The sequence below is a fragment of the Ovis canadensis genome, chromosome 3 (genome assembly GCF_042477335.2).
Source record: "Ovis canadensis isolate MfBH-ARS-UI-01 breed Bighorn chromosome 3, ARS-UI_OviCan_v2, whole genome shotgun sequence".
NCBI classification, from domain to species: Eukaryota; Metazoa; Chordata; class Mammalia; order Artiodactyla; family Bovidae; genus Ovis; species Ovis canadensis.
This window is the reverse complement of record NC_091247.1, coordinates 63106188-63133161: the sequence shown is the minus strand read 5'-3', so window position 1 is coordinate 63133161 and position 26974 is coordinate 63106188. Positions and strand designations below refer to the sequence as shown.

General features: G+C 38.6%; 2 protein-coding genes across 7 annotated transcripts in view; one reads left to right on the top strand and one right to left on the bottom strand.

Annotated features, from left to right (window-relative positions):
- Positions 1 to 9784, bottom strand: part of PUS10 (pseudouridine synthase 10) — a 79238-nt gene extending 69454 nt beyond the window's left edge. The window contains exons 1-5 of one of the 6 annotated variants that reach the window (XM_069583230.1): positions 9544 to 9759; positions 4744 to 4884; positions 3526 to 3758; positions 1954 to 2217; positions 1148 to 1234 (exon numbers count right to left, since the gene is read on the bottom strand). In XM_069583230.1, the coding sequence (XP_069439331.1) occupies positions 1148 to 1234; positions 1954 to 2097 (231 nt within the window). In that variant the 5' untranslated portion in view covers positions 2098 to 2217; positions 3526 to 3758; positions 4744 to 4884; positions 9544 to 9759. Of the gene's footprint in view, positions 1 to 1147; positions 1235 to 1953; positions 2218 to 3525; positions 3759 to 4743; positions 4885 to 9444 lie in introns of all 6 variants that reach the window. The other 5 variants (XM_069583229.1, XM_069583232.1, XM_069583227.1 and 2 more) reach the window with 5 other exon arrangements.
- PEX13 (peroxisomal biogenesis factor 13) overlaps positions 9334 to 26974 on the top strand; it is a 34501-nt gene continuing 16860 nt past the window's right edge. Inside the window, exon 1 of the mRNA XM_069583234.1 lies at positions 9334 to 10160. Coding sequence (XP_069439335.1) covers positions 10069 to 10160 — 92 coding nt within the window. The 5' untranslated portion in view covers positions 9334 to 10068. The remainder of the gene's footprint in view (positions 10161 to 26974) is intronic.

Below are 26974 nucleotides of genomic sequence, written 5' to 3'. Positions count from 1 at the left end.
ATCAGCAGAGATACTACTGAAAATCACTCTCCTCTTCTTCACACCCCACCTCTTCTCTATCATTTATTCAGCTTCAATAAGTCTTAAGTTGTTGAAGTATGGCTAATAAACATACTCACCCAAAGAAAGTGATGGTACAGACGAAAGGTGAAGTTTTGGGATTCTTGGGGAAAAGATACTTCATACATACAAATGGTTGTGTTTACAGCTCGTTATAAGTTAAGATTACAGAGGTCATTCTCTCTAGCTACATTTAACAGTTTTAGGAAAGATAGCTTTGTTTTCACATCAGTTTCTACACACAGGAATGTTACGATAATGCCTGCTATTATTTTTTTCACTTACTAAAGAAAAAAGTTAAAATAAAGTACTTTCTCTCCATTTTTCCATTGACTAAAAGAGGTGTCACCTTTTTATATTTTACTTTGGAAGAGAAGGCTCATCAAAATTAAAATGACCTTAGCCTAGGACCATTATAAAACACATACATTTGGCCCCAAAGATCTCTGAGTAGTAGTAGTAGTAATGAAAGTCACTCAGTCATGTCAGACTCTTTGTGACCCCATGGACTATACAGTCCATGGAATTCTCCAGGCCAGAATACTGGGTAGCCTTGCCCTTCTTCGGGGGATCTTTCTAACCCAGGGATCAAACCCAGGTCTCCCACTTTTCAGGCAGATTCTTTACCAGCTGAGCCACAAGAGAAGCTTAAGAATACTGGAGTGGGTAACCTATCCCTTATCCAGAGGATCTTCCCAACCCAGGAATTGAACTGGGTTGTCCTGCATTGCAGGCAGATTCTTTACCAACTGAGAGAGAAGCCCCAAAGATCTCTGAAGTCCTGGTTAAATCTCTTTGACCACCATGTCTCACACAGAGCTAATGCTCAATGAATGTCGCTACTGAATAAGGACCTTTAAAAAAGATGGCAATCCTGTGAGGGATAGACTAACTTGAACCAATAATTCCTTTTTTCATTCATTCACTCAACATTATTAAACATTTATAATAATATAATGCTTTCAGTCATTCAATAAATACACAAATTGTGAAAACATAAGATGGTAAGGAATATTTATACTTCCCTATTTTTTAGGAATTCTATTGCATACTTCACATATTGTTTTATGAATGTAAATGACCTTACCTCTCTTACAGATAGCTGCGGTGGGAAGGAGACTGACAATACCAAGTTGGTGAATTCAAACCCAGAGGCCTCAACCTTTTGGCACACCTAAAAAAGTATTACATAGAAAGTATTTTTTATTTCATAAAAAAAGTGTTATACAGATTTCTAAGAATTGCTGAAAATTTTATAAGAATCTTCATAACTTAAATTTTTGGTCCAAGAGACAGCACTGCAAAACTTCTAAACTTTTATCTTTGAGTAGGAAACTCTCAGAAACACCCTGAAATCAAATATTTGATATCACAGGCACCAAAAGAGCCAGGACTCACCTGCAGAACAATCTATCGAATGTCAAAATACTTTTCTATTAAGTCACCTGATAATTCAGAAAGTATTTTAAACAAAATAAAGCCAAATAGGCACTCTTAACACCTGGCAACAAAAAGCAATCTCACCTTCAATCATGTACCTTTCACAAAGCTGTAATACTCATCTTTTCTAGACATGGAGAAGTCTCAAAAAGAACTGTTTCTCTAACTCCTTAGCTATGTTAAACAGCAAAAGGGAAACTGCCATATTTTGTTCAATTAAACAGCACTCATAACAGAAATACATGAATAGATACTTCATTGATTTTTTTCAGACATGTTGATAAAAAAGGTAATTTGAGAATAGTAGACTTCATTTTTTAAAAAAATTAAGAAAATATTCCAATGATCCATTTGTGTGAAATGAGTTAAAATGAATGGCATTCTTCCTTTGGATACAGGCCTTAGAATAGAAAATCTTTATATATTACACATTGATTAAAAAAACCAGTGTACCTTTTTAATGAACTCTTTTTCACAGAAATCTTGAAGAATTCCTAGGCATACATTGCATACATTTAAATTCGAGTTCTTGGAAGAACTGCTTCCATCTTCAGTCACTGAGAGCTTTCCCTCTCCATTTTGACTCAGACTGTCCATCCCATCAATCTGATCTTCTGGTTCCTGGAGTCGAATTTTCTTAGGAGGTGGGTTTGGAATTTCAGAAACTAATTCATCTTCTTCAGCTTTCAGAAATTTTTGTAGTTCACTGAGCAACTCCTGAAAAGTTAATTTAAAAGAAAATATAATGACTCTTTGACAATATCCTTAACAGGAATGAAAATTATGATATCTCATAGACTTATACAATGCTGATTTACATCAATTCTGGAGCAACAGTTTGTTTTATTAACCAGCACTGGCTTTCAGGAGAATTTAGACGAGATTTACCTAGTTCCTATAATATGTGTGTGAATATTTTTTCAAAAGGGTTTCATACATCAGTGGAACTAAATTCTTAAATCTGAGATGGAAAAGCTCCATTAACAAATTTACTAATTTGATTTGTAGTTCTGTTTTGATTGATGAATGATCATTCACTTGCTAATTTCAGCAACACAAACAAACAAAACAAAAAACTTCAATTCTAATTATTAACAGGTAGAAATGCAAACTGAATTTCCATTCATGTTAGGTTATTTAAAATCTCACAACCATGAAAATCTCATATGCACAATGTTTAATATGAAATCTAAAAAATTAGATTAAAAGTCTACTAAGTAAAAATAATTTCAAGGCAATCAACTACACAAAGGTAAACAGATGCTGGCAATGCTGAAATTTGACATCATAATTACATACCACTAACAGGCAATTATTGAAAAAAGCTCTTTACTACATTCTGGTTTCCCTAATTTCTGTCATTCTTAGTATCAGAATGTAAATTGTGGCACTGGTTTCAAACATTCTCATATTTCAGACATTCCACTCATCTAAATATTCTGAGGACTTTTCTTCTGTTTTGTCTAAATTAGGCAGATATTATTCAGTTGCTGAATAAATATCCCTTTGAAATTCACTCACATTATAATTTACTGACTCCAAAGGGAAAAATCTTTCACTCAAACAAATTTAATTCATTTTATTAAGACATTAGTTTTCCTATTACATCTTTAACAGAGAAATATGTACTCATACATATATACACATACAGGTATATTATGGCCCACACAAATATGTTTATTATTACCTAAGATCTATAATGTCAATGAACATTGTACAGATATATTAATATGTATGTGCACATATATGACATGATTAGAAAATACCAAAATATAAGTATATTTACCCAATAAAGTCCTCAGATATTTTCATGTTTATTTACATAAAATGATATATTAGTTGGTAACACTAAGTCTCTATACAAAACTTACAACATATGTATAAAACAATGTATCTGAAAATAATTGAAGAGAGTTACATAAACTCAATCTTACTACTTTGTAATTATGCATATAAATGATAGATATATTTATTAGTTATCATAGCATATGTACCATTTTCAGTTTTCAAAGTGTTTTCACATACGTTATTAGATATTGTCCCTTAAAATCCTGTGAGGTGGATGTTATCATCAATCCCATTTACAGAGGAGAAAACTGAAGCTGGAAAGTGGTGGAACTGGGGTTCAAATCCATGTCTTCTAGCTCCAAATTCTAGGCTTTGGATTCAGACAGACAGTTCATATCCTAGCTTGCTCACTTAATAGCTGTGTAACTTTGGGCAGGTTGTTTAACCTCTCTGTGTTTCAGTTTCGTCATCTGAAAATAGAGACAACCATAGTATGTACTTACCTGATAGGTTATTATGAGGATTATATGAGCACTTGACATATAAAACTGTATATGAATACTGGACATAATTTCTAATTTCCAAGATAATAGAAACGATTAATACATAGAAGGAATGACTGCTGCTGCTAACTCCTGGGAAATTTTTTTTCTGTCTGTGCCATGTGCAGCATGTGGGATCTCAGTTCCCCAACCAGGGATTGAACCCATGCCCCCTGAAATGGAAGCACAGATTCTTAACCACTAGACAGCCAGGGAAGTCCCTGGGAAATTTTTTTTTTAATTACAGGAAACTGAGCGTGCAGGCATGCGTGTGTGTGAATTTGTACTGCTTATATAAGTACATATTTATATACATAGATAATTACTATCTGCCTCTTAAATGAACATCACTATTGGAGTAAAATATATTTCACAAAATGTTATATATCTTATATGAAATATTCTATAAAATGTCAAAGCTCTCTTATATTACCATAAATATCAAAGACCTCAGTATATTACTTTTTTGTTATGAATAGCAGCAAGTGATGATAGATGATAAGCATTTACTTCTAGAAAGTTACAAGTACCCCTATTTGTAAATGCAAGTGGTAAACAGGAAAAGAAAAAAAGGCAACCAAACTCATAATGCTTTCACCCACTTCTGTTATATTTTACTAAAATCTGGTGAGAAACACTATTTTGTGATATTCTATCTAGATAGTCTTTAGGAAAGGTCTATGCAAACATTAAATGTACCAGGGAATTGTTCCACAAAGCTCCTACTACATTAAATGCTACACATAATCACTTAAGAAGGAACTTACATTTACATAGTAATGGAAATTATAAAATTATCATTATCAGTAATTATTTCATTACAGTTTTTTAATGAAGATACTTGCTCTCAAATACACAGCTACTGACTTTAAAAATAGAGACCCTTTCTTAACTTTAGAAAGAAAGAAAATACCTTGTAGGGAAGTTTGTATGGTGCATGAAAATCCACACCACAGAATCTGAAGATACATCTTGGACAGGTACCAGTACTGAGCAACAAGTGGGCCACATGCTTGTTTTCCACAGTCAGAGGAAACATATTCAGTAACTGCAACTAGAAAAGAAAATAAGTAAAACTAATGAGCATCTTTTGTGCTTTACTTTAACAGACAAATATATGGTCACCTTTAAGGATAAGACTCTTTAAGGATAAAAAATTCATATTTGGAAATCACTATTTGGTACTTTCCAATAACGTTGCTTTCATTACATACATATTGAAACATAAACTTGAAGGCAATTTATTAGATGGATCAGGTAAAAGTTTCTAGTCATCGAGGATTCAACATTCTAGATTATGATAAGTGCATCAACATAACTAAATCAATCAAAAGAAATAAAAATAAAACAAATAAAATATGGTTGTTTCTGAGGAGGATAATGAAAACAAGAGTAGAGACTGTAATTTTGCTTTTTATTTTGTACATTCAGTATTGTTTGAGAACACAGAGTAGTAAATTCGATCAACTTTCCTCTTAGAAATAAAAAATGAGTTTGCTAGCGGTTTCCCTGGTGGTTCAGTGGTAAAGAATCTGCCTGCCAATGCAGGAGACACAGTTTCGATTCCTGATCCAGGAAGATTCGCCATGCTGCGAAGCAACTAAGCCCACATGCCACAAGAGAGCAGTCCCCACTTGCCACAACCAGAGAAAAGCAGGTGCAGCAATGAAGATCCCTACAGCCAAAAATAAATATTTTATATTTTTGCTAGAAAAAACAATCAGATCATTCTATGTTATATAATACCTGACTGTCCTTAATGATAGTTAAGCAGACAAGTATTCAAAATAAAATGATCAGTAGATTCAAAAATGTCAATTTTACTCTGATGAAATAATAACAACAACAACAAAAAACTATTAGCAAAGTGAGAACAATCTATTCTTATCATACACAAGTAAAAAGTCCAACAAAAATGAATTAAATGCAAAATATTTCAGAGTAATTGTTGTCTAAAACAACTTACTACTTTTCAATTTGAAAAAACTCACTTAGAAGTAAATACTGCATAGAGAATGGGCTCTTGTTGCTTGGAAGGAGGGGTAATAAAAATTAAATTATGAAATCATTCTTCTTGGGGGCAGGGTCTTCTGATTAATTAATCAGCTTACATTAATTTAAAATGAGGAACTAGTGATGTTTTATAAAACCATAATTGCATGGTAATGGTACTGAGGTACTGATAAAAGACTGGCACCTTTAATTTGTGCAATGTCATAATTCAAACAAACTTGCTTAATATTAGTGGGAGAGTGAAGCTCTTACCAACTGCTTACTATGGCGATGTGACTCTTAGAATCAGTTTATGTTTTCTAACCTTTTAAACCCACTACTAAATGCAAGTTTCTAAATGTTTGTGGCCACTTATCAAGAGTAGATCCTTGACAGAAAATAATGAAGACAGGTAGATAATTCTATGGAATTCTCCACCATAAAAATCAGTTGAGCCGGCAAGACTACAAACAGATTGCCTGTGGCTGGGTTCTAATTCAGTTAAATATATGCAGTCGGGAGGGAGAGGCAGGGAAGGAAATCAGGTCTGTCTGGACACACCAGTGAGAACTTTCAGACACCCAGATCGAGAAACACTGATTTAGGGTTGCCGAATAATGCTAAGGAGAAGGCAATGGCACCCCACTCCAGTACTCTTGCCTGGAAAATCCCATGGACGGAGGAGCCTGGTAGGCTGCAGTCCATGGGGTTACTAAGAGTCGAACACGACTGAGCGTCTTCACTTTCATATTTCACTTTCATGCATTGGAGAAGGAAATGGCAACCCACTCCAGTGTTCTTGCCTGGAGAGTCCTAGGGACGGGGAAGCCTGGTGGGCGTCTATGGGGCCGCACAGAGTCAGACATGACTGAAGCAACTTAGCAGTAGCAGAAGCAATGATGCTAAAGCGGAAACTCCAGTTCTTTGGCCACCTCATGCAAAGAGTTGACTCACTGGAAAAGACTCTGATGCTGGAAGGGATTGGGGGCAGGAGGAAAAGAGGACGACAGAGGATGAGATGGCTGGATGGCATCACCCGCTCGATGGAAGTGAGTCTGAGTGAACTCCGGGAGATGGGGATGGACAGGGAGGCCTGGCGTGCTGCGATTCATGGGGTCGCAAAGAGTCGACACGACTGAGCAACTGAACTGAACTGAACTGAAGTAAATTGGAGCTTGGAAAGTAAAGAAAATGTGGAGAACACTCATTACAAAATGAAGCTCTTTGTGACCATTATTTACAAAAGATCTGAATCTCTTCCCCCAGCCCATTTAATCTAACAGTTTGGTGCTGAGAACAGGTTGGCATTCTTTAAGAAACTGATTGTCAGCATTTAAAGTGTATCCCTGATGCACTGGCCTCACAGAGAAATTGTTTCTATCTTGCCCCTTTATCTTTTCTCCTCCTTTCCATTAGCTAAGGTTAAGGATTTCATTTAATTGAGAATTAAGCTTTAACTAGAAAGAGAAACAAATAAACCCTCCTGACCAAAAAATAAATCCATGAGTGATGTTAAAAAGGACACTTTGTACCGAAGGTTTCCCTGGAGACTTTACTCTGTTAAAATGTGTTTAACCTTTCCTTCCGCTTAAAGAGTTTGTTCCTCTAGTGGGTTGACTAGAACGAAAGTATTACACAAGTCAATAAATGACACATCATAATTTCTTAGCTGTAAAAAATTCTCAAACCTGTTCAGAATTAGGAAACCTCCCGACTTGAGTAAATTGAAGAGGTCTTAAACAGCAGAACAAAACCATCTTCTATAATTATGTTCAGTTCAGTTCAGTCGCTCAGTCGTGTCCAACTCAGTGACCCCATGAATCGCAGCATGCCAGGCCTCTGTGTCCATCACCATCTCCCGGAGTTCACTCAGACTCATGTCCATCGAGTCAGCGATGCCATCCAGCCATCTCATCCTCTGTCATCCCCTTCTCCTCCTGCCCCAAATCCCTCCCAACATCAAAGTCTTTTCCAATGAGCCAACTCTTTGCATGAGGTGGCCAAAGGACTGGAATTTCAGCTTTAGCATCATTCCTTCCAAAGAAATCCCAGGGTTGATCTCCTTCAGAATGGACTGGCTGGATCTCCTTGCAGTCCAAGGGACTCTCAAGAGTCTTCTCCAACACCACAGTTCAAATGCATCAATTCTTCGGCGCTCAGCCTTCTTCACAGTCCAACTCTCACATCCAAACACGACTACTGGAAAATCCATAGCCTTGACTAGATGGACCTTATTCGGCAAAGTAATGTCTCTGCTTTTGAATATGCTAACCACAACTACTGGAAAAACCATAGCCTTGACTAGACGGACCTTAGTCGGCAAAGTAACGTCTCTGCTTTTGAATATACTATCTAGGTTGGTCATAACTTTTCTTCCAAGGAGTAAGCGTCTTTTAATTTCATGGCTGCAGTCACCATCTGCAGTGATTTTGGAGGCCCCCCCTCCCAAAAAAGTCTGACACTGTTTCTACTGTTTCCCCATCTATTTCCCATGAAGTGATGGGACCAGATGCCATGATCTTTGTTTTCTGAATGTTGAGCTTTAAGCCAACTTTTTCACTCTCCTCTTTCACTTTCATCAAGAGGCTTTTTAGTTCCTCTTCACTTTCTGCCATAAGGGTGGTGTCATCTGCATATCTGAGGTGACTGATATTTCTCCCGGCAATCCTGATTCCAGCTTGTGTTTCTTCCAGTCCAGCGTTTCTCATGATGTACTCTGCATATAAGTTAAATAAGCAGGGTGACAATATACAGCCTTGACGTACTCCTTTTCCTATTTGAAACCAGTCTGTTCCATGTCCAGTTCTAACTGTTGCTTCCTGACCTGCATGTTAGTGGATTTAGAAACTTCTCAAGATCATTTTCATCTGGCAACCATCTAGCGACTTCCCAAGCACGTTAACACTATTGGGAGAAAATACGCTGTGCCTTAAATTTGGTTTCAAATGTACAGCGCTGAAATGAAAGGATTTCATAAAACATGAGAAATCAGTTATTGTATATTAGATTTATTATCTTTGAACGCAAGCCTTGAGAAATACATCCTGTGCTGTAAGGTTTTCATTGTTGGCTGCCTTCAAGATATTTGCTTTTAGTTTACGTGTGTACACAAAGAACTGGAACATATTGGAACAGAACCTCTTCCCAGGTGTCAGGATCCTTAGAGTCTCTTCTCCACAAACCAGCGGTAACTCGCCCGGTCCCTGGTTTACTAGAGGAGAGGATGAATTTTCTCGTCCTATCTCCGACGATTACAGAAACTATTTATGGCAAAGGAGCAGGAAAATACCCAGGCTGAGTCTCACATCCTGGGATCTTTTAAAACTCATTTCCATACAGAAGGGGGTCATTCGTTTTGTGGGGTGGGGTGTGGATTTTTAAATAAGGAGGTGCTCGTAACTGCATCGCGCTACCGATACGCTCTGCAGTGGAATCTAATTTCTGGAAAGTTCATCCCCAGGTCTAACCTCGAGTCTTCGGCCAACCAAGCAAGCCCTTCTCCCCTTCACTCAGATCCCCAAAACTTCTCACGCACCCCTCCTTGCTATCAAAGCCTCTCCAGAAGGAAGGCAACGATCCCCTCCACCCACACCTCTCCGGCACCCAGTCCGCAACCCCTCACCTCAGACCTCCTAGCCTCACCTTCTCCCAGGACGCCGGAGCCTGAAAGTTAACCCCTTCCAGCCCTCCGAGAGAACGGGGAAGACTAAAGACAACGCACCTATTGAGTCTAGCAATTCTGTTCCCCGAGGAAACAAGAGCTTTAGAACGAAAGTACCAGGTCCCTCACGCGAGGACTGAGAGAACTCTCTCTCCCCTGCATGTTGGCAAGGAAATCAGTCAAGGTGCCTGGCCAGTCGCAACACACCCTGCCTCTTCCGCGGGGGGAGAAGTGCGTGGAGCATTACTCCGGGAGGGTGCGGGACTTGTCTCAGGGAAGCCTCCGTGGGACTCCGACGGCTGGGGCAGTGTAGCCGCTGCCGGAAATATCGATGAACTCTTATCCTCGGTTTAAAATGGAAATTCTTTCTAGGACAAATAAAAAGAGAGCATTTCTTCCCATGGATTAGTGGTATAGACCTAGACTGTAATCCCAAGCAGCAAAGCACCACGAGCCACATCCTGACTTCGGGGGCGGTCCGGGTGGAGGGCTCGGCGCTCTGCAAGTTGTGCCTGGCGTTCTAGCGGCCGGTGTCCCGGGGCCTGGAGAGTCCCAGTTCCGAGCGGGAGCTGAGAGGAGGCGGAGATGGCGTCCCAGCCGCCGCCTCCCCCGAAACCCTGGGAGACCCGCCGGATTCCGGGGACCGGGCCGGGACCAGGACCCGGCCCCACTTTCCAGTGAGTGTGCGATTTTTCAAGTCGCAAGTTTTGTGGGCCGCAGCGCGGACTTGGGAGGAGGCGGTTGAGGCCGTTGTTGGTGCTGAGGCGTCCCCTCCCCCTCTCCACCAGCTCCCACCCGTACCCTTCGAGGGTCGAGGTGCAGCCGGGGCGTCTGCAGGGGTCGTTTCGGTGTCAGACAGCTGTTTCTGATTCGGCAGCTCTCGATAGCGACGTTTTCCAGGGGGTTCCTGTGCGCCTGTGTGGCTGTGGGTGCTCGGAAGCGAGGGGCAGGTACCTTTCTCTTTTCAGTGTCCCTTCTCTTTGAGGGACTGCTTGATTCTTTTTCCCCCACCATCTCCACCTTAAAGAGACTTTCGGTCCGTTGTAGGTGAGAGAGACATTTGCCCAGCCCCTCTTATTAGGGAGCAAAGTCTCTAAAGCCTTTAACTATCTCTCGACAAGTTGGTGAAAGCCCAGAAGGTCACTTTTACGCAACTACAACTCAAGCCTGTATTCTGCGTTCTTTTCCAGCATAACCCAGCCTTGTTTCGGATAGAGATTTGTGAAAGCAACTTGAAAAAGGGAGAGTTCAAAACTGAGGCCTAACGGTGGCCTTTGTGTGCTAGATAGCGAGTGATTTTTTTTTTCCTAAGGCTTATGGTTTTTTGTTTGATTTTAATCAGTGTTAAATGAATCTACAACTCAAATAAGGTTAAAATAGAATAAAAGAGAATTTCACAGCCTCTGTGATATGTGTTGGGTGGATCTGGACTTCTTTTTAATTTTTTAAAATTTAATAGTTTTATATTATATTGGAACCTAACTGTTGTGTTAGTTTCAGGTGTACAGCAAAGTGATTCATTATACATATACATGTATCCTTTTTCACATTCTTTTCCCATTTAGGTTATTTCAGAATATTAAGCAGCTTGCTCTGTGCTATACAGTAGATCCTTGTTGATTATCTAAATACAGTAGTGTGTACGTATGAGTCCCAGACTCCCACTCTATTCTTCCCCCACACCCTTCGCCCCCTGGTAACCATAAGTTCCTTCTCTAAGTCTGTGGATCTGGACATCTTAATTCAGATGGTGAGACTGGAATGTCAGATCACCTACTATGGTACGTTTCCTTACAAAGAAATTCTGAACATACTGGAATGAATTTCTGCTATGTTCTGAAATCTTGTTATCTTTTATTAAGATGTTTGAGCACAATTGCTACTTTACTTAATGATGATAGGCACATAAATAATAAGGTTTAATTATGCTGTTAAGCTGGGTGACACATTCTGCTACCTCTTTTTATGAGTGGTTGACTTTCTTTTTTTTTTTTTTTTGGTTGACTTTCTTTAAAAATTTGGACTGCTCTTGGGAAGAGCAAACTTTTATTCTTGCTTCTGGTTAAGTTCTGTTTATGTAAAATTAATCATTTTCCCACTTTTTAAGAAAATGTGAATTGTAATGTGTTAAACATTTAGAGACTGGTAGAGACTAAGATGATAAATACTCATGTATTAACTCCCAGCTTTAAGCAGTTAATAACATTTTGCCAGACTTGCCACAGGTCTTTTACAAAATAAAAATTAGAGTAACGGTTAAACCCTCCCATTCTTCTTTCCTACAGTAACCACTGTCCCTATTTGGTGTTTACTGTGCATAATGTTTTTGTTGGAGGAGGAAATGGCCACCCACTCCAGTATTCTTGCTTAGGAAGTCCCATGGACAGAGAAGCCTGGTGGGCTACAGTCCATGGGGGTCGCAAGAGTCGGACACAACTTAGGAACTAAACCACCACCACCAATGTTTTTATACTTTAGTATTTGGGTTTGTGTGTGCATTACATATGTATGTATGTATTACTATTTAGTATTTTTTTAAACTTTAAATAAATATTATCAAACTGTATGTTATCATTTGCAAAGTGTTTTTCCACTAAGTATTATTTGAACTTTATTTTTTTCATTCATATAAGCTGTACAGGCATACCTGGGAGATAATGCAGATTGGGCTCCAGACCACTGCAATAAGTGGAATATTGCAGTAAAGCAAGTCGCATGAGTGTTTTGATTTCCCAGTGTTATGTTTACACTCTATTGAAGTCTATGCAGTAGCATTTTGTCTAAAGAAATAATGTACATACCTTAAAGATACTTTATTACTAAAAAAAAATTGCAAACTATCATCTGAGCCTTCAACCAGTTGTAATCTTTCTGTTGGTAGAGAGTCTTATCCCCATTGCTGAAGGCTGGAGTGGTTGTGGCATTTTTTTAAAATAAGACAATGGTGAAGTTTGACACATTGGTTGACTCTTCCTTTCTCAAATATGTCTCTGTAGCATGCAGTCCTATTTGATAGCATCTTACCTACAGTAGAACTTCTTTCAAAATTGGAGTAAAGCCTCTCAAACTCTGATGCTGCTTTATCAACTAGATTTACGTAATAGACTATATCCTTTGTTGTCATTTCAACAGTCTTCATGTCCTCACCAAGAGTGGATGCCATCTGAAGAAGCCACTTTCTTTGCTTATCCATAAGAAGCAGTTTTTCACACATTGAAGTCTTATCATGAGGTTACAGCAATAAAGTTACATCTTTAGGCTCCACTTTAGTTCTCTTGCTGTTTTCAACACATCTGCAGTTACTTTTTTCACTGGAGTTTTGGGGCTGCTCAAAGACATCCATGAGGATTGGAATCATCTGTTTCCAAACTCCGGTTAAAATTGATATTTTGAACTTGTCCCAGGTATCACAGATGTTTTTAATGGCATCTAAAAGGTGCTGTTAAGAAAACTTTACAGAAAGGTTTTCAGTTTACTTTGCCCAAGTGCATCATGGAAATCACTATTTATGGCAGCTATAGCCTTATGAAATTTATTTCTTAGAAATCAGACTTAAAAGTTGAAATGCCTCTTTGATCCATGGGCTGCAGAACGGATGTTTGTTAGCAGGCATGAAAACAACATTAATCTTGTTGTACACCTCTGTCAGCTCTTGGGTAACCACTTGCGTTGTCAGTGAGCAGTAATATGAAAGGAATCTTTTTTTCTGAGCACGAGGTCTGCACCGTGGTCTTAAAAATTTTTAGTAAACCATATTGTTAACAGTTATGCTGTTGTGGAGACTTTGTTGTCCCACTGATAACAGCATAGGCAGAGTAGATTTAGCATAATTCTTAAAGGTCTTAGGATTTTCAGAATGCTAAGTGAGCATTGGTTTCACTTTCAAGTCACCAGCTGCATTAGCCCCTAACAAGAGATTGTCCTTTGAGGCTTTGAAGCTTGATATTGACTTCCCTCTGGATATGAAAGTCCTAAATGGCATCTTCTTCTCATAAAAGGCTGTTTTTTGTCTGCGTTGAAAATCTATTATTTAGTATTGCCACGTTCATTAATGGATAACTTGCTAGAGTGTCTGCATTAGCACTTGCAGCTTTATCTTGCATTCCCTTGTTAGAGAGACAGCTTCTTTCCTTAAACCTTGTGAACCAACCTCTGCTAGCTTCCGAAGTTTCTTCGGCAGCTTCCTCACCTTTCTCATCCTTCACAGCATTGAAGAGTTAGGGCCTTGCTTTGGATTAGGTTTTGGCTTAAGGGAATATTAATGACTGATTTGAGGTAGCCAGACTACTAAAATTTTTGTCATATCAGCAATAAGGTTGTTTCACTTTCTTATTCACATGTTCACTGGAGTAGCACTTTTAATATCCTCCAAGAACTTTTCCTTTGTATTCACAAGTTGGCTAACTGGTGTAAGAGGCCTAGGCTTTGGCCTGTCTTGGCTTTAGGCATGCCTTCCTCACTAAGCTTATTCATTTCTAACTGTTTTCTTTTCTAGAAAAATATTTACCTATTTATGTTAGCCATATTAGGTCTTAGTTGTGTGGCAGCACACAGGATCTTCATTGTGGCACACAGATGTGTGGGCTTAGTTGCCTCTCAGCATGTGAGATCTTAGTTCCCCAACCAGGGATTGAACTCATGTCCCTTGCCTTGCAAGGCCAATTGTTATCCACTGTACCACCAGGGAAGCCCTCATTGCTAGCTTTTGATGTAGAGATTTTTGACTCTTCCTTTGACTTGAACACTTAGAGGCCATTGTAGGGTTGTGGATTAGCCTTATTTCAACATTTTTATGTCTCAGAGAATAAGAGGATCCTGCAAAGAGAGAGACTTTGGAGGAAAGGCTGGTCAGTGGAGCAGTCAGAACACACACAACATGTATTTTGACAGTTTGCTGTTTTATGAGTGCAGTTCTTGGTGTCCTAAAACAAGTAGAGTAGTAACATTAAAGATCACTGATTTCCATAACAAATATAATAATAACAAAAAAGTTTGAAATATTGTGAGAGTCACCAAAATGTTACTCAGAGACACAAAGTGAGCAAATGCTGTTTAAAAAAAAAAAATGGCGCAGACAGCCTGGGTGGAAGGGGTGTTTAGAGGAAAATGGATACACGTATATGTATGGCTGAGTCCCTTTGGTCTTCACCTGAAACTACCACAACATTGTCAATTGGCTATACCCCAATACAAAATTTTAAAAAGTTTGGGGGGAAAATGGCGCAGATAGATTGTCTTGACACAGGATTGCAACAAATCTTCAATTTGTAAAACACACTATATGCAAAGCATGATAAAGCAAGGCGTTATAAAATGATGTATTCTTGTAGTACGTTTTAATTGCCATAGAATATTCTGTTATATAGGGGCTTCCCAGGTGACTCAGTGGTAAAGAATCTGTCTACTAGTGCAGGAGATGTAAGTTCGATCCCTGGGTTGGGAGGATCCCCTGGAGGAAGAAATGGCAACCTGCTCCTTGCCTGGAAAATTCCGCAGACAGAGGAACCTGGCGGGCTACAGTCTATGGAGTGACAAGAGAGGCACGACTGAGCATACATATTCTGTTACATAGAAGTAAACTGTATTCTGTTTCAGATATTAGAGAATTAGTTGTTTAAAGCTACTACTACTTTCAGTAAACATTCTTGTGTCTTTCTCCTTGTTCACATTTCCATGAAGTTTTCTAAGAGGTGAGTTACTTAGTTGGAAGGATATGCTTATCCTCAACTATTGACTCTTACATGCTGCTCCTCAAAGTGGTTGTATACCAATTTTTACATTTTCACTAGCAAGGTATTCTGTTTCTCTATATTTTTTTCAACTCTTGATGTTATTTTATAGTACTGTATTTATGAATCTAATGTGTGTGAAATATTTAATTTGCACTTCTCTGATGATAATAAAATTTAGGATCTGTTTTATATTTCTGGCTTTTCTGGTGGATCAGACAGTAAAGAATCTGTCTGCAATGCAGGAGACCCCAATTCGATCCCTGGGTCAGGAAAATCCCTGGAGGAGAAAATGGCAACCCAGTCCAGTACTCTTGCCTGGAGAATTACATGAACAGAGAAGCCTGGTGGGCTACAGTCCATGGGGTCACAAAGAGTCAGACACGACTCAAGTGACTTAGCACACAGCACGTGATGTGTTCTGTTGTGCTATTTATCTATACTTATGCTAACACCACACTGTCTTTATAATAAGTTTTTATATTTGGTTTGTCAGAATCCTTCATGCATTGCTGTACTTCATAATTGCTTTTGTCACATTTAGCCTTTATAAAAAGACTTACTGGGATATTTTTTATTGGAACTTTATATTTTATTGGAAATTCCATTTATATATAAATAAGTCTTTTCATCCATAAGTATTGTGTAAGGTAAAGTTGGTGAAAATTTTATCCTTTTTTACCTTGTCTAATGTTTTATTGTAGTTTCCATGAAGTTCTTCCCTATCCTTTATAAGATACAGATATTATATCCAGCTTAATGTCAGACTCTTAATTTGCCCTGATGATTTGGTTGAAGTTTTTTAAATCCCATGTTGACAATCCTGTCATTTATAAATAAGCCAGCATAAATAGCCAACATCCTTGTATTGGTCCATAGACCTAACATTCTAGGTTCCTACGCGATGTTGTTCTTTACAGCATTGGACTTTACTTCCATCACCAGTCATATTTATGAGTAGGTATTGTTTTTGCTTTGGCTTAGCCTCTTCATTCTTTCCTGAGCTATTTCTCCACTCTTCTCCAGTAGCATATTGGGTAACTATCAATCTGGAGAGTTCATCTTTCAGTGTTAGATCTTTTTGCCTTTTCATGCTGTTCATGGGGTTCTCAAGGAAAGAATTCTAAGGTGACTTGCCATTCCCTTCTCCAGTGGACCATGTTTTGTCAGAACTCTCTGCCATGACCTCTCTTGGGTGGCCCTACATGACATGGTTCATAGTTTCATTGAATTAGACGAGGCTGTGCTCCATGTGATCAGTTTAGTTTTCTGTGCTTGTGCTTTTCATTCTATCTGATAGACAAAGTGCCTGAAGAACTCTGGATGAAGGTTCGTAAAATTGTACAGGAGGCAGTGATCAGAACCACCCCCAAGAAGAAGAAATGCAAAAAGGTAAAATGGTTGTCTGAGGAGGCCTTACAAATAGCTGAGAAAAAAAGAGAAGCAAAAGGTAAAGGAGAAAAAGATATATCCATCTGAATGCAGAGTTCAGAAGAATAGCAAGGAGAAATAAGAAAGCCTCCCTCAGTGATCAATGGAAAGAAATAGAGGAAAACAATAGAATGGAAAAGATTAGAAATCTCTTCAAGAAAATTAGAGACACCAACGGAACATTTCATGCAAAGATGGGCACAATAAAGGACAGAAACGGTATGGACCTAACAGAAGCAGAAGATATTAAGGAGAGCTGGCAAGAATACACAGAAGAACTATATAGAAAAGATCTTCATGACCCAGATAACCACGATGGTGTGATCACTCACCTACGGTAAGACATCCTAGAGTGCATCTCAAGTGGGCCTTAGAAACATCACTATGAACAAAGCTAGTGAGGTGATGGAATTCCAGCTTAAGCTATTTTAAATCCTAAAAGGTGATGCTGTGAAAGTGCTGCACTGAATATGCCAGTAAATTTGGACAACTCAGCAGTGGCCACAGGACTGGAAAAGATCAGTTTTCATCCCAGTCCCAAACAAAGGCAATGCCCCAAAATGTTCAAACTGCTGCACAATTGCACTTATTTTACACTCTAGCAAAGTAATGCTGAAAATGTCCAAGCTAGTCTTCAACAGTGCATGAACCAAAAACTTCCAGATGTTCAAGCTGGATTTAGAAAAGGCAGAAGAACCAGAGATCAAATTGCCAACATCCGTTGGAACATCGAAAAACCAAGAGAATTCCAGAAGAACATCTATTTCTGCTTTATTGACTATGCTAAAGCCTTTGACTGTGTGGATCACAACAAACTGTGGAAAATTCCCCAAGAGATGGAAATAACAACCACCTTGCCTGCCTCCTGAGAAACCTGTATGAAGGTCAAGAGGCAACAGCTAGAACCAGATATGGAACAATGAACTGGTTCCAAATTGGGGAAGGAGTATGTCAAGGCTGTATATTGTTATGCTGCTCATTTAACCTCCATGCAGAGTATATTATGCAAAGTGCCAGGCTAACTGAAGCACAAGCTGGAGTCAGGATTGCCAGGAGAAATATCAGTAACCTCACATATGCAGATGACACCACCCTTATGGCAGAAAGTGAAGAAGAACTAAAGAGCCTCTTGATGAAAGTGGAAGAGGAGAATGAAAAAATTGGCTTAAAACTCAACATTCAGAAAACTAAGATCATGGCATCTGGTCCCATCACTTTATGGCAAATAGATGGGGAAACAATGCAAACAGCAAGAGACTATTTTCTTGGACTCCAAAATCACTGCAGATAGTGACTGCATGAAATTAAAAGACACTTGCTCCTTGAAAGAAAAGCTATGATCAACCTTGGCAGCATATGACAAAGCAGAGATGTTACTTTGCCAACAAAGGTCTGTATAGTCAGAGCTCTGTTTTTTCCAGTAGTCATGTGTGGATGTGCGAATTGGCTCACAAAGAAAGGTGAGTGACGACGAATTGATGCTTTTGAACTATGTTGTTGGAGAAGACTCTTGAGAGTCCCTTGAACTGCAAGGAGATCAAACCAGTCCATCCTAAAGGAAATCAGTCCTGTATATTTGTTGGAAAGACTGATACTGAAGCTCCCAATACTTTGGCCACCTGATGGGAAGAACTGACTCATTGGAAAAGACCTCTGATGCTGGGAAAGATTGAAGGCAGGAAGTGAAGGGGACAACAGAGGATGAGATGGTTGGATGACTCAGTGGACATGAGTTTGAGCAAGCTCCGGGAGTTGATGATGGACAGGGAAGCCAGGCGTGCTGCAGTCCATGGGGTTGCAAAGAGTCGGATATGAAAGAGCGACTGAACTGAACTTCTATTGGTCTAGGCTTTCACTGGAATTATTCTCAAGTCTTGCTATCAATTACGATGTTTGCTTTTTGTTTTTGATAGATAGCCAGCAAACTTCTATTTTGCTACCTTGCTTGGATTTTTATTATGGAGAGTAAATTTTATAAATTATTTTTATCTGTTGGGATATTTTGTGTCTTTATTTTATTATAACTGTTTGTTTTCTTGCATCACTTAATGGTCCAGTGTTGAATCATCCTTGCATTTCTGGATGAACTCTGCTTAATTTTGATTAAAAAAAATACAATGTTGAAATATAATATTTTAAGATATTTGCATATATGTTCCTAGGTGAATTTGGCCTCTAATTTACTTTCTTTGTATCTTTCTGGTTTGGTATCAAAGTTTTAAAGCTACAGAATTTTTTCTATGGAGTCTAGTTTTTATTTCTTTACAGACTTTACCTGAGCATTTTTCAAAATTTTACCTAATATCTTCCTTCTCTGCAGCTTTATTAGGCTCTTTGTTGTTCAGTCACTAAGTCATGTCTGATTCTTTGTGACCCTATGAAGTACAGCATGCCAGTCTCCCCTGTCCTTCAGTATCTCCTGGAGTTTGCTCAGATTTATGTTCATTGAGTCAGTGATGCTATCTAACCATCTCATCCTCTGCTGCCCTCTTCTCCTCTTGCCTTCAATCTTTCCTGACATCAGGGTCTTTTTCAGTGAGTTGGCTCTTTGCATCAGGTGGCCAAAGTAGTGGAGCTTCAGCTTCAGCATCAGTCCTTCCAATGAATATTCAGGATTGATTTCCTTTAGTATTGACTGGTTTGATTTCCTTGTAGTCCAGGGTTCTCTCAAAAGTCTTCTCCAGCACTACAATGCAAAAGCATGTATTCTTCAGTCCTCAGCTTTCTTTATGGTCCAGGTCTTACCTACGTACATGACTACTGGGAAAACTTCAGGTTTAACTATATGGACCTTTGTCAGCAAAGTGATGTCTCTGCTTTTTAATATGATGTTTAGGTTGGTCATGGCTTTCCTTCCAAGGAGCAAGTGTCTTTTAATTTCATGGGTGCAGTCACCGTCCACAGTGATTTTGGAGCCCGAGAAAAGAAAATCTATCACTGTTTCCACTTTTTCCCCATCTATTTGCCATGAAGTGATGGGACCACGTGCCATGATCTTCGTTTTCTGAATGTTGAGCTTTATGCCAACTTTTTCACTCTCCTCTTTCACTTCCATCAAGAGGCTCTTTAGTTCCTCTTTATTTTCTGCCATTAGAGTGGTATCATCTGCATATCTGAGGTTATTGATATTTCACCCAGCAATCTTGATTCCAGCTTGTGTTTCAGTCAGCCCAGCATTTCACATGATGTACTCTGCATAGAAGTTAAATAAGCAGGGTGACAGTATAGGGCCTGACATACTTCTTTCCCAATTTGGAACCAGTCCATTGTTCCATGTCTGGTTCTAACTTCTTGACCTATGTACAGATTTTTCAGGAGACAGGTGAGGTGATCTGATATTCCAATGTCTTTAAGTACTTCAGAGTTTGCTGTGATCCACACAATCAAAGGCTTTAGCGTAGTCATTGAAGCAGAAATATATGTTTTTCTGGAATTCCTTTGCTTTCTCCACAATCCAACAAATGTTGGCAATTTGATCTCTGGTTCCTCTGAATTTTCTAAACCCGCCTTAAACATCTGAAAGTTCTTGGTTCACATACTACTGAAGCCTGGTTTGAAGGATTTTGAGCGTGATCTTACTACCATGTGAAATGAGTGCGTTTGTACAGTCGTTTGAACATCTTTGGCATTGCCCTTCTTTGGGATTGAATCTGGGTTCAAATGTTCAGATTAATGTATGTATATGTATTCTCCTGTTCAGCAGCTACAGTGTTTGTGCTTGGTACCCACAGTGCCCAATCTGAGGATTCATGTCTTTATTACAGGTAAACTCTCACCAATCCTGTTTTTAAATATTGTGTGAGCACTATTCTTTTCCCATCTCTTCTAGAATTCCTATTAAACATATCATGGGTAGTTCTGCTACATGTAACGGTGTCTGACTTTCTGTGCTTTGGACTATAGACACAGTTATTCTGTAGTTGACAGGAAGTCTAGAGATATGCTAACTCAGCATTGTCATCGGGGGACCTACATTTTTGGGGGCTTCCTTTTTGTGTCAGCTTTCTGACAGTTTCAGTCATCCCTGTCTTACTCTTGCTCCCTCAGAAGGAATCTCTTTTTTTGCTCGGGCTGCTTTCAAGATTACCACCCCCCCCCCAACTTTTAGCAGTTATACTTTGTTGGGCTTTAATGTATTTTTAATTATATTGTTTTTAATGGAATTCATAGATAACTTGAATCTGCCTTGATGTCTTTCATTGATTTTAGGAAAGGCTCAAGCATTACCTCTTTAAATATCACTTCTGCTCATCATCTTTTCACTTCTCTGGCTCTAATTATATATATGTGCTCTATTTTTCACTATACTCTCCATGTCTTACACTCTTTTTGGTATGTGTCCTTTTGTTACTCATGCCTCATTCTGGGTATTTTCTTCTGAGCACTCTTCTAGTCCGCTGCTGTTTTTCTTTCAGTCATCTAATCTGATATTAAATGAGTCAGTCATTGAGTTCATAGTTTTAGGTACTTTATTTATTTATTTTTTTTTTAGTTTTAGGATTTTCATTTGATCCAGCTTTAGAGTTTCTATTCCCTGCTGAAATTCCCAATCTTGCCTTTTTTTCCCCTTGAGTATTTGTGGCATAGTTATTTAAAGTCTCTGCCTCATAATTCCATTATCTGAATATATATCATTTTTATTGTCTGACATTGCTCTTTTTTTTTTAACATGTAGTTTTGTCGTATTAGAGGCTCAATTATTTTTCAGTGAGAGCTGGACATTATATATAGACAATGTAAGGCGACTTGAGGCCTAGGATGGTCTCTTCCCACAGAGGGTTTTACTTTTGACAGGCCCCCTTGGGCCACTAGCAGTCCAGGGTCATTTTAATAATTTCAAATTTGAACTAATTTGAAATTGTGGTTTTCAGTTTCTGCCTGGGCTAGTCTATTTCTTGTTACCCTTTTCCCCCTTACCCCTAGCATATGACCTTTTAAAGTCCCAGTCTGAAGTGTGGGCATTACCTTGTCCCTCCTCTTTGGGCTTCTGAACTCTAGTCTTTGTCTCCTTAGCTCAAAGAAGCTTTAAAAAGCTCTGCTCAGCTTCTCATACTGTCAGCCATCTCTGGAACTGGCTCCCATCCCTTGAGAAACATCTAAAATGGGCTCTCTAGCTTTTCTGATAGTTTTCTGTGGAAGGGTTCATCTGGTTGCTTAGAATGCCATACTTGAAGTAGAATTCCCCAAGTTCTGTATTTCTTCTCTGTTCTTTTTTGTACAACAGCTAATTTTCTTTTTGCCCCATAGTTACAAGATCCTTGTGTCTGTGGGCATTGTGTATAAGAGTCCTAATGAAATTTTTTCATACTTACATCTTTTTTTCACTTTTTATTTTACAGATGTTATGATTTCACTTATGTCTTTGACTTTTTTAATCAATTCATTCAATCTTTAATTCTTATTCTCATCTCTTCGACCATTCTAAACATATTTAAAATCTTTGTTGTTATATAAACTAAGTTTTTCCTTGAATGACCTTTAATTCTTATTGTTGATTTTTGTTACTTTGGTGTCCTAGTGTTTTTATTTCTTCTTGTATATAGTTTTGAATATTTTTAATGTGACCATTTTGAGTAGGAATTTGTGAGTTCTGTTGTCTCACCTTTCCCTTCTATATTCAGTACTCTGTGCCGGGTAGGTTTTTTTGCTGCGTCTACCTCCCTCTCAACACCCACTCCCCACGTAAGAATCTGGTATAAAGATGGTGGCTTAGATTAAGGATATCACAGATTAAGTCACTGAGTCAGTTGTTAACTTGTTTCATTTCCCGGGTTTGAGGCTTTATCAGAATCTCCCCTGTCAATGCTTTATCAGAGTCTCTCCACCTGCAGTGCAGGAGACCCAGGTTCAATTCCTAGGTCGGGAAGATCTGCTGGAGAAGGAATAGGCTACCCACTCCAGTATTCTTGGGCTTCCCTTGTGGCTCAGCTGGTAAAGAATCCGCCTGCAATGCGGGAGACCTGGATTCAGTCCCTGAGTTGGGAAAATCGCTTGGAGAAAGGAAATGCTACCCACTCCAGTATTCTAGCCTAGAGAATGGGTCACAAAGAGTCAGACACGACTGAGCGACTTTCACTTTCTTTCCCCCGTCTTAGTTCCGTAACTTTCTAAAACTCGTAATCTGTTGTTAGCAAATTTTCTAATCATTTTTACCACTGTAAGCAAATTTTTATGAACCAAGGTGGCTCTTCCTAGTGCCTAGCCTCAATGAAGTAGTTTCATTTGAGTGGAACACTTACACACTGAGCTGCTTCATCCAAACCTGGGTGTACTACACTATTTGGCAGTCCACTGACCCTTTTTATAGTTTTGTTTCTTTTTTTAATGATGTGATTCAGTCTGAGGTAAAAAACTTCCCTGATGATTTATGCTTGCCAAAACCTTTAGATTAGACCTTTCGATGCATACTTTAGTTTGGAAATACAGAAGGTGGGGTACAAGTTAAACAACATTTAGGGGAAACACAAGTTCAGAACGTGGGACATTCATTAAGGAAACTGGCTGGACTCTTCTGAAAGTCCAGGACATTATTGTTGTTTTTAGATGAGAATGAGGACACAACCAACCAAATGCAATGTGTGAGACGTAATTGAATTTTTGTCTCCCCCCCCCCAAAAATATATAAACGACGTTTTGACTTTTACAACTCAATGATAAAGACTAACAGCCTATTTTTTTTTTAATGGGCACAGTATGTGAATAGACATTTCTCCAAAGAAGATATAAAACTGGTCAGTAAGCATATGAAAAGAGACTCTATCATTAACCATTAGGGAAATGCAAATCAAATGCACAGTGACATACCATTTCACACTCATTACGATGGCGTTTGTAAAAAAATGGCAGATAATGACAGGTGTTGACAGAATGTAGAGAAATTGAAACCCTCATGTACCGCTGGTGAGCATGTAAAATGGTACAGTTGCCTTGGAAGACAGTTTGGCAGTTCTCAGAAAGGTTAAACACAGTGTTACCGTATGACGCAGGAATATCATTCTAGTCATAATAGCCCCAAGGTAGAAACAACCAATCTATGGATAAATACAATTCAGTAATAAAAAGGAGTCATGAAATTAAAAGGCACTTACTCCTTGGAAGGAAAGTTATGACCAACCTAGACAGCATATTAAAAAGCAGAAACATTACTTTGCCAGCAAAGGTCTGTCTAGTCAAGGCTATGGTTTTTCCAGTAGTCATGTGTGGATGTGAGAGTTGGTCTGTGAAGAAAGCTGAGCACTGAAGAATTAATGCTTTTGAACTGTGGTGTTGGAGAAGACTCTTGAGAGTCCCTTGGACTGCAAGGAGATCCAACCAGTCCATCCTAAAGGAGATCAGTCCTGGGTGTTGACAGGAAGGACTGATGTTAAAGCTGAAACTCCAATACTTTGGCCATCTGATGCAAAGAGCTGACTCATTGGAAGAGACCCTGATGCTGGGAAAGATTGAGGGCAAGAGGAGAAAAGTATGACAGAGGATGAGATGGTTGGATGGCATCACTGACTCAATGGACATGAGTTTAGGTAAACTCCGGGAGTTGGTGATGGACAGGGAGGCTTGGCGTGCTGCAGTCCATGGGGTCACAAAGAGTTGGACACTGCTGAGCTGAACTGAAGGTACTAATACATTCTACAGCATGGATGAACCTTCAAAACATTAAGTGAAAGAAGCCAGTCACAAAATGCTACATATTGTATGTTTCATTTACAGTAGATCCTCCTTATTTGCAGATTCCCTATTTACAAACTCTCCTACTCACTGAAATTTATTTGTAAGTCTGAAATCAGTACTTGAGACATTTTCATAATCTTTTCAGACACACACAGCAGTGAAATATCTGAGTCATCTGTTTGCTGAGGCTAAACCGAACACAACACTCTGGCTTCTTGCTTCAGCTCACATACTGTAAACAGGTGTCTTTCAAAATCTATTAAGTGCCAGCCACATTTTTCACACTTTTGTTGATTTCACAGTCTTAAACTGACCCATAAGCATAGTAGTGAAGTGCTATCTAGTATTCTTAGGAAGCTTTTATGGAAAAAATATTAGCATTAGATAAACTTTTTTCGGACTTGAATTGTGCTTTAGGCCAGGAGTTCATTATTAATGAGTCAACAATATAATTAAAGTAGTTATATAACAGAAACATATAAGTATAAAACAAGTATATGTGTTGATCAGATGAAATGTTTTGACCAGAAGCTTGAAGGAACCTAACTCGTTTCCTTCTTGAGCAGTGTTTGGTACTTGCTAATTCAGTGTTTCCAGCTTTATGGGAACATAAGTATGACAGATAACAAGGATCAACTATATACGAAATGTCCAAAGAAAGCAAACCTATAGCTAGATAGTAGATTAGTGATTACCCAGGATTAGAGGAGAGTAAGAAACGGAGTGACTGCTAATGAATATGGGATTTCGATTTGGGATGATGAAAATTTTCTGAAATTGCGTATAGTGATAGTTGTACACCTCTGTGAATATATGAAAAATCTTGCTTTTTACACTTTAAATGGGTGAATTTTATGGTATAAGAATTATATATCAATAAAGCTATTTAGACAAAGATAATAGAGTAATGGACATGTTTTGAATTATCTATTGAGTAACAGAGAATATTGATTTGTTAATTTTCAAAGATGGGAAACCAGTATTACTGTTTTGTATGAAGTGTCTTTGTTGTTAGGAAATGCCCGGAGAGAGATTTAGGAGTAATTTATTCGGTCTGCAGGTTAATTTCAAATAGTTCAAGAATTTTTAAAATACTGTAGAGCGAGAAAGAGAAAGCAAGTGTGGCAAAATGATAGCAGTTGTTGAATCTAGATGGAAGGTATGTGGATATTCATTGTACTTTTCTTTCATGCTCTCTTTTCTTTCCTGTTTGAAACTTTTCAAGGTAAAAAACTTGGTGGGGGAGACTTTTTGCTCTTTCAGCACTATGGAAAAATCTTTTGTTCTTCTAACCATAGGCTTCTTTAGTTATGCTTGTTGTAACATAAAGCAAAACCATATATACCCACTGAATGTATCTGTGTACGCCAGAAACAGAGACCATTAAAACCAAAGAAGAGGGAATTCCCTGATGGTCCAGTGGTCAGGACTCCAAACGCTCACTGCTGAGAGCCCAGTTTCAGTCCCTGATTGGGGAACTAAAATCCCACAATCCAAGCAGGGCAGCCAAAAACAACAACAAAGAAGAGTAAGAGGAATATGCTACATTTCATACATAGTATATGAAATTATGAAACAATACAAGGATATATAAAGAAAATCTATATTAATAGTCTGTGTGATTCTTGTTTATGAAATACTTATTAAGGAAAGACTCCACATAGAGTTTGTATGTGTGCATATGTACTCAGTTTGGTTTTAACACAGGCAGATTCTTTACCACTGAGCCACCTGGTAAACCCTATAGTGTTTGTATCAGTACCTATTTATCTGCTAAGCTCTATAGTAGGTGATGGAGAAGCAAGGATAACTCCTGTGCCTTTGAGGAGTTCACTGTTTACAGGAAGAGTCAGATGCATAAGTAAATGTAAGATACTGTAGAATCCACCTGCCAAGGCAGAAGATGCAGGTTTGATCCCTGGGTTGGGAAGATCCCCTGAAAAAGGAAATGACAATCCACTCTAATATTCTTGCCTGGGAAATCCCACGGACAGAGGATCCTGTCCATGGGGTCGCTAAAGAATCATATGCAACTTAGTGACTAAACAGCAACAACTGTATAAAATATGGATAAAGAATTATAGGAAGTACTTTTGATGATGGCAGAATAAGTAATTTGGGGGAAAAAAGTAATTGAGGACAAGTTGAAAGGTAAGCAGAATATAAAAACATCTGCTAGAAGGCATTTTAGAGCAAAAAAGAAAGTAAAGATTTATGGAGCTTAGATTCAGGAAAGCTGAAAATTCATAAAAGTGAATGTGGCCTTTGGACACAGTTTTTCCATATAAGCTTCTGCTGATTTCAGAAAAAGTAGCTTAGATAATGAAGCTAGTAGAATAGCACTTTTTTGAAGCATGGTTGGAGTTCAGATGCCCTGCAAGAGGAGTACTGATAAATTACCCATGCATTTATGTTAGACCCTGAAAAGATACATCTAGATATAAGGATATAAAAGGAGTAGACAGGCCCTGATAGAAACAGATGCCCAGCTTTAAATAATCAATTCCTGAAATTAAAAAGGACATTATGAATTGATAGTAGCCTTAGAAGCGTGCCTGAACCAAACTAAAGGATAGTTCAGAAAACACTATCCAGGTATATACTACTGTATATAACATAGATAAACAACAACAAGGACCTACTGTATATAGCACAGGGAACTA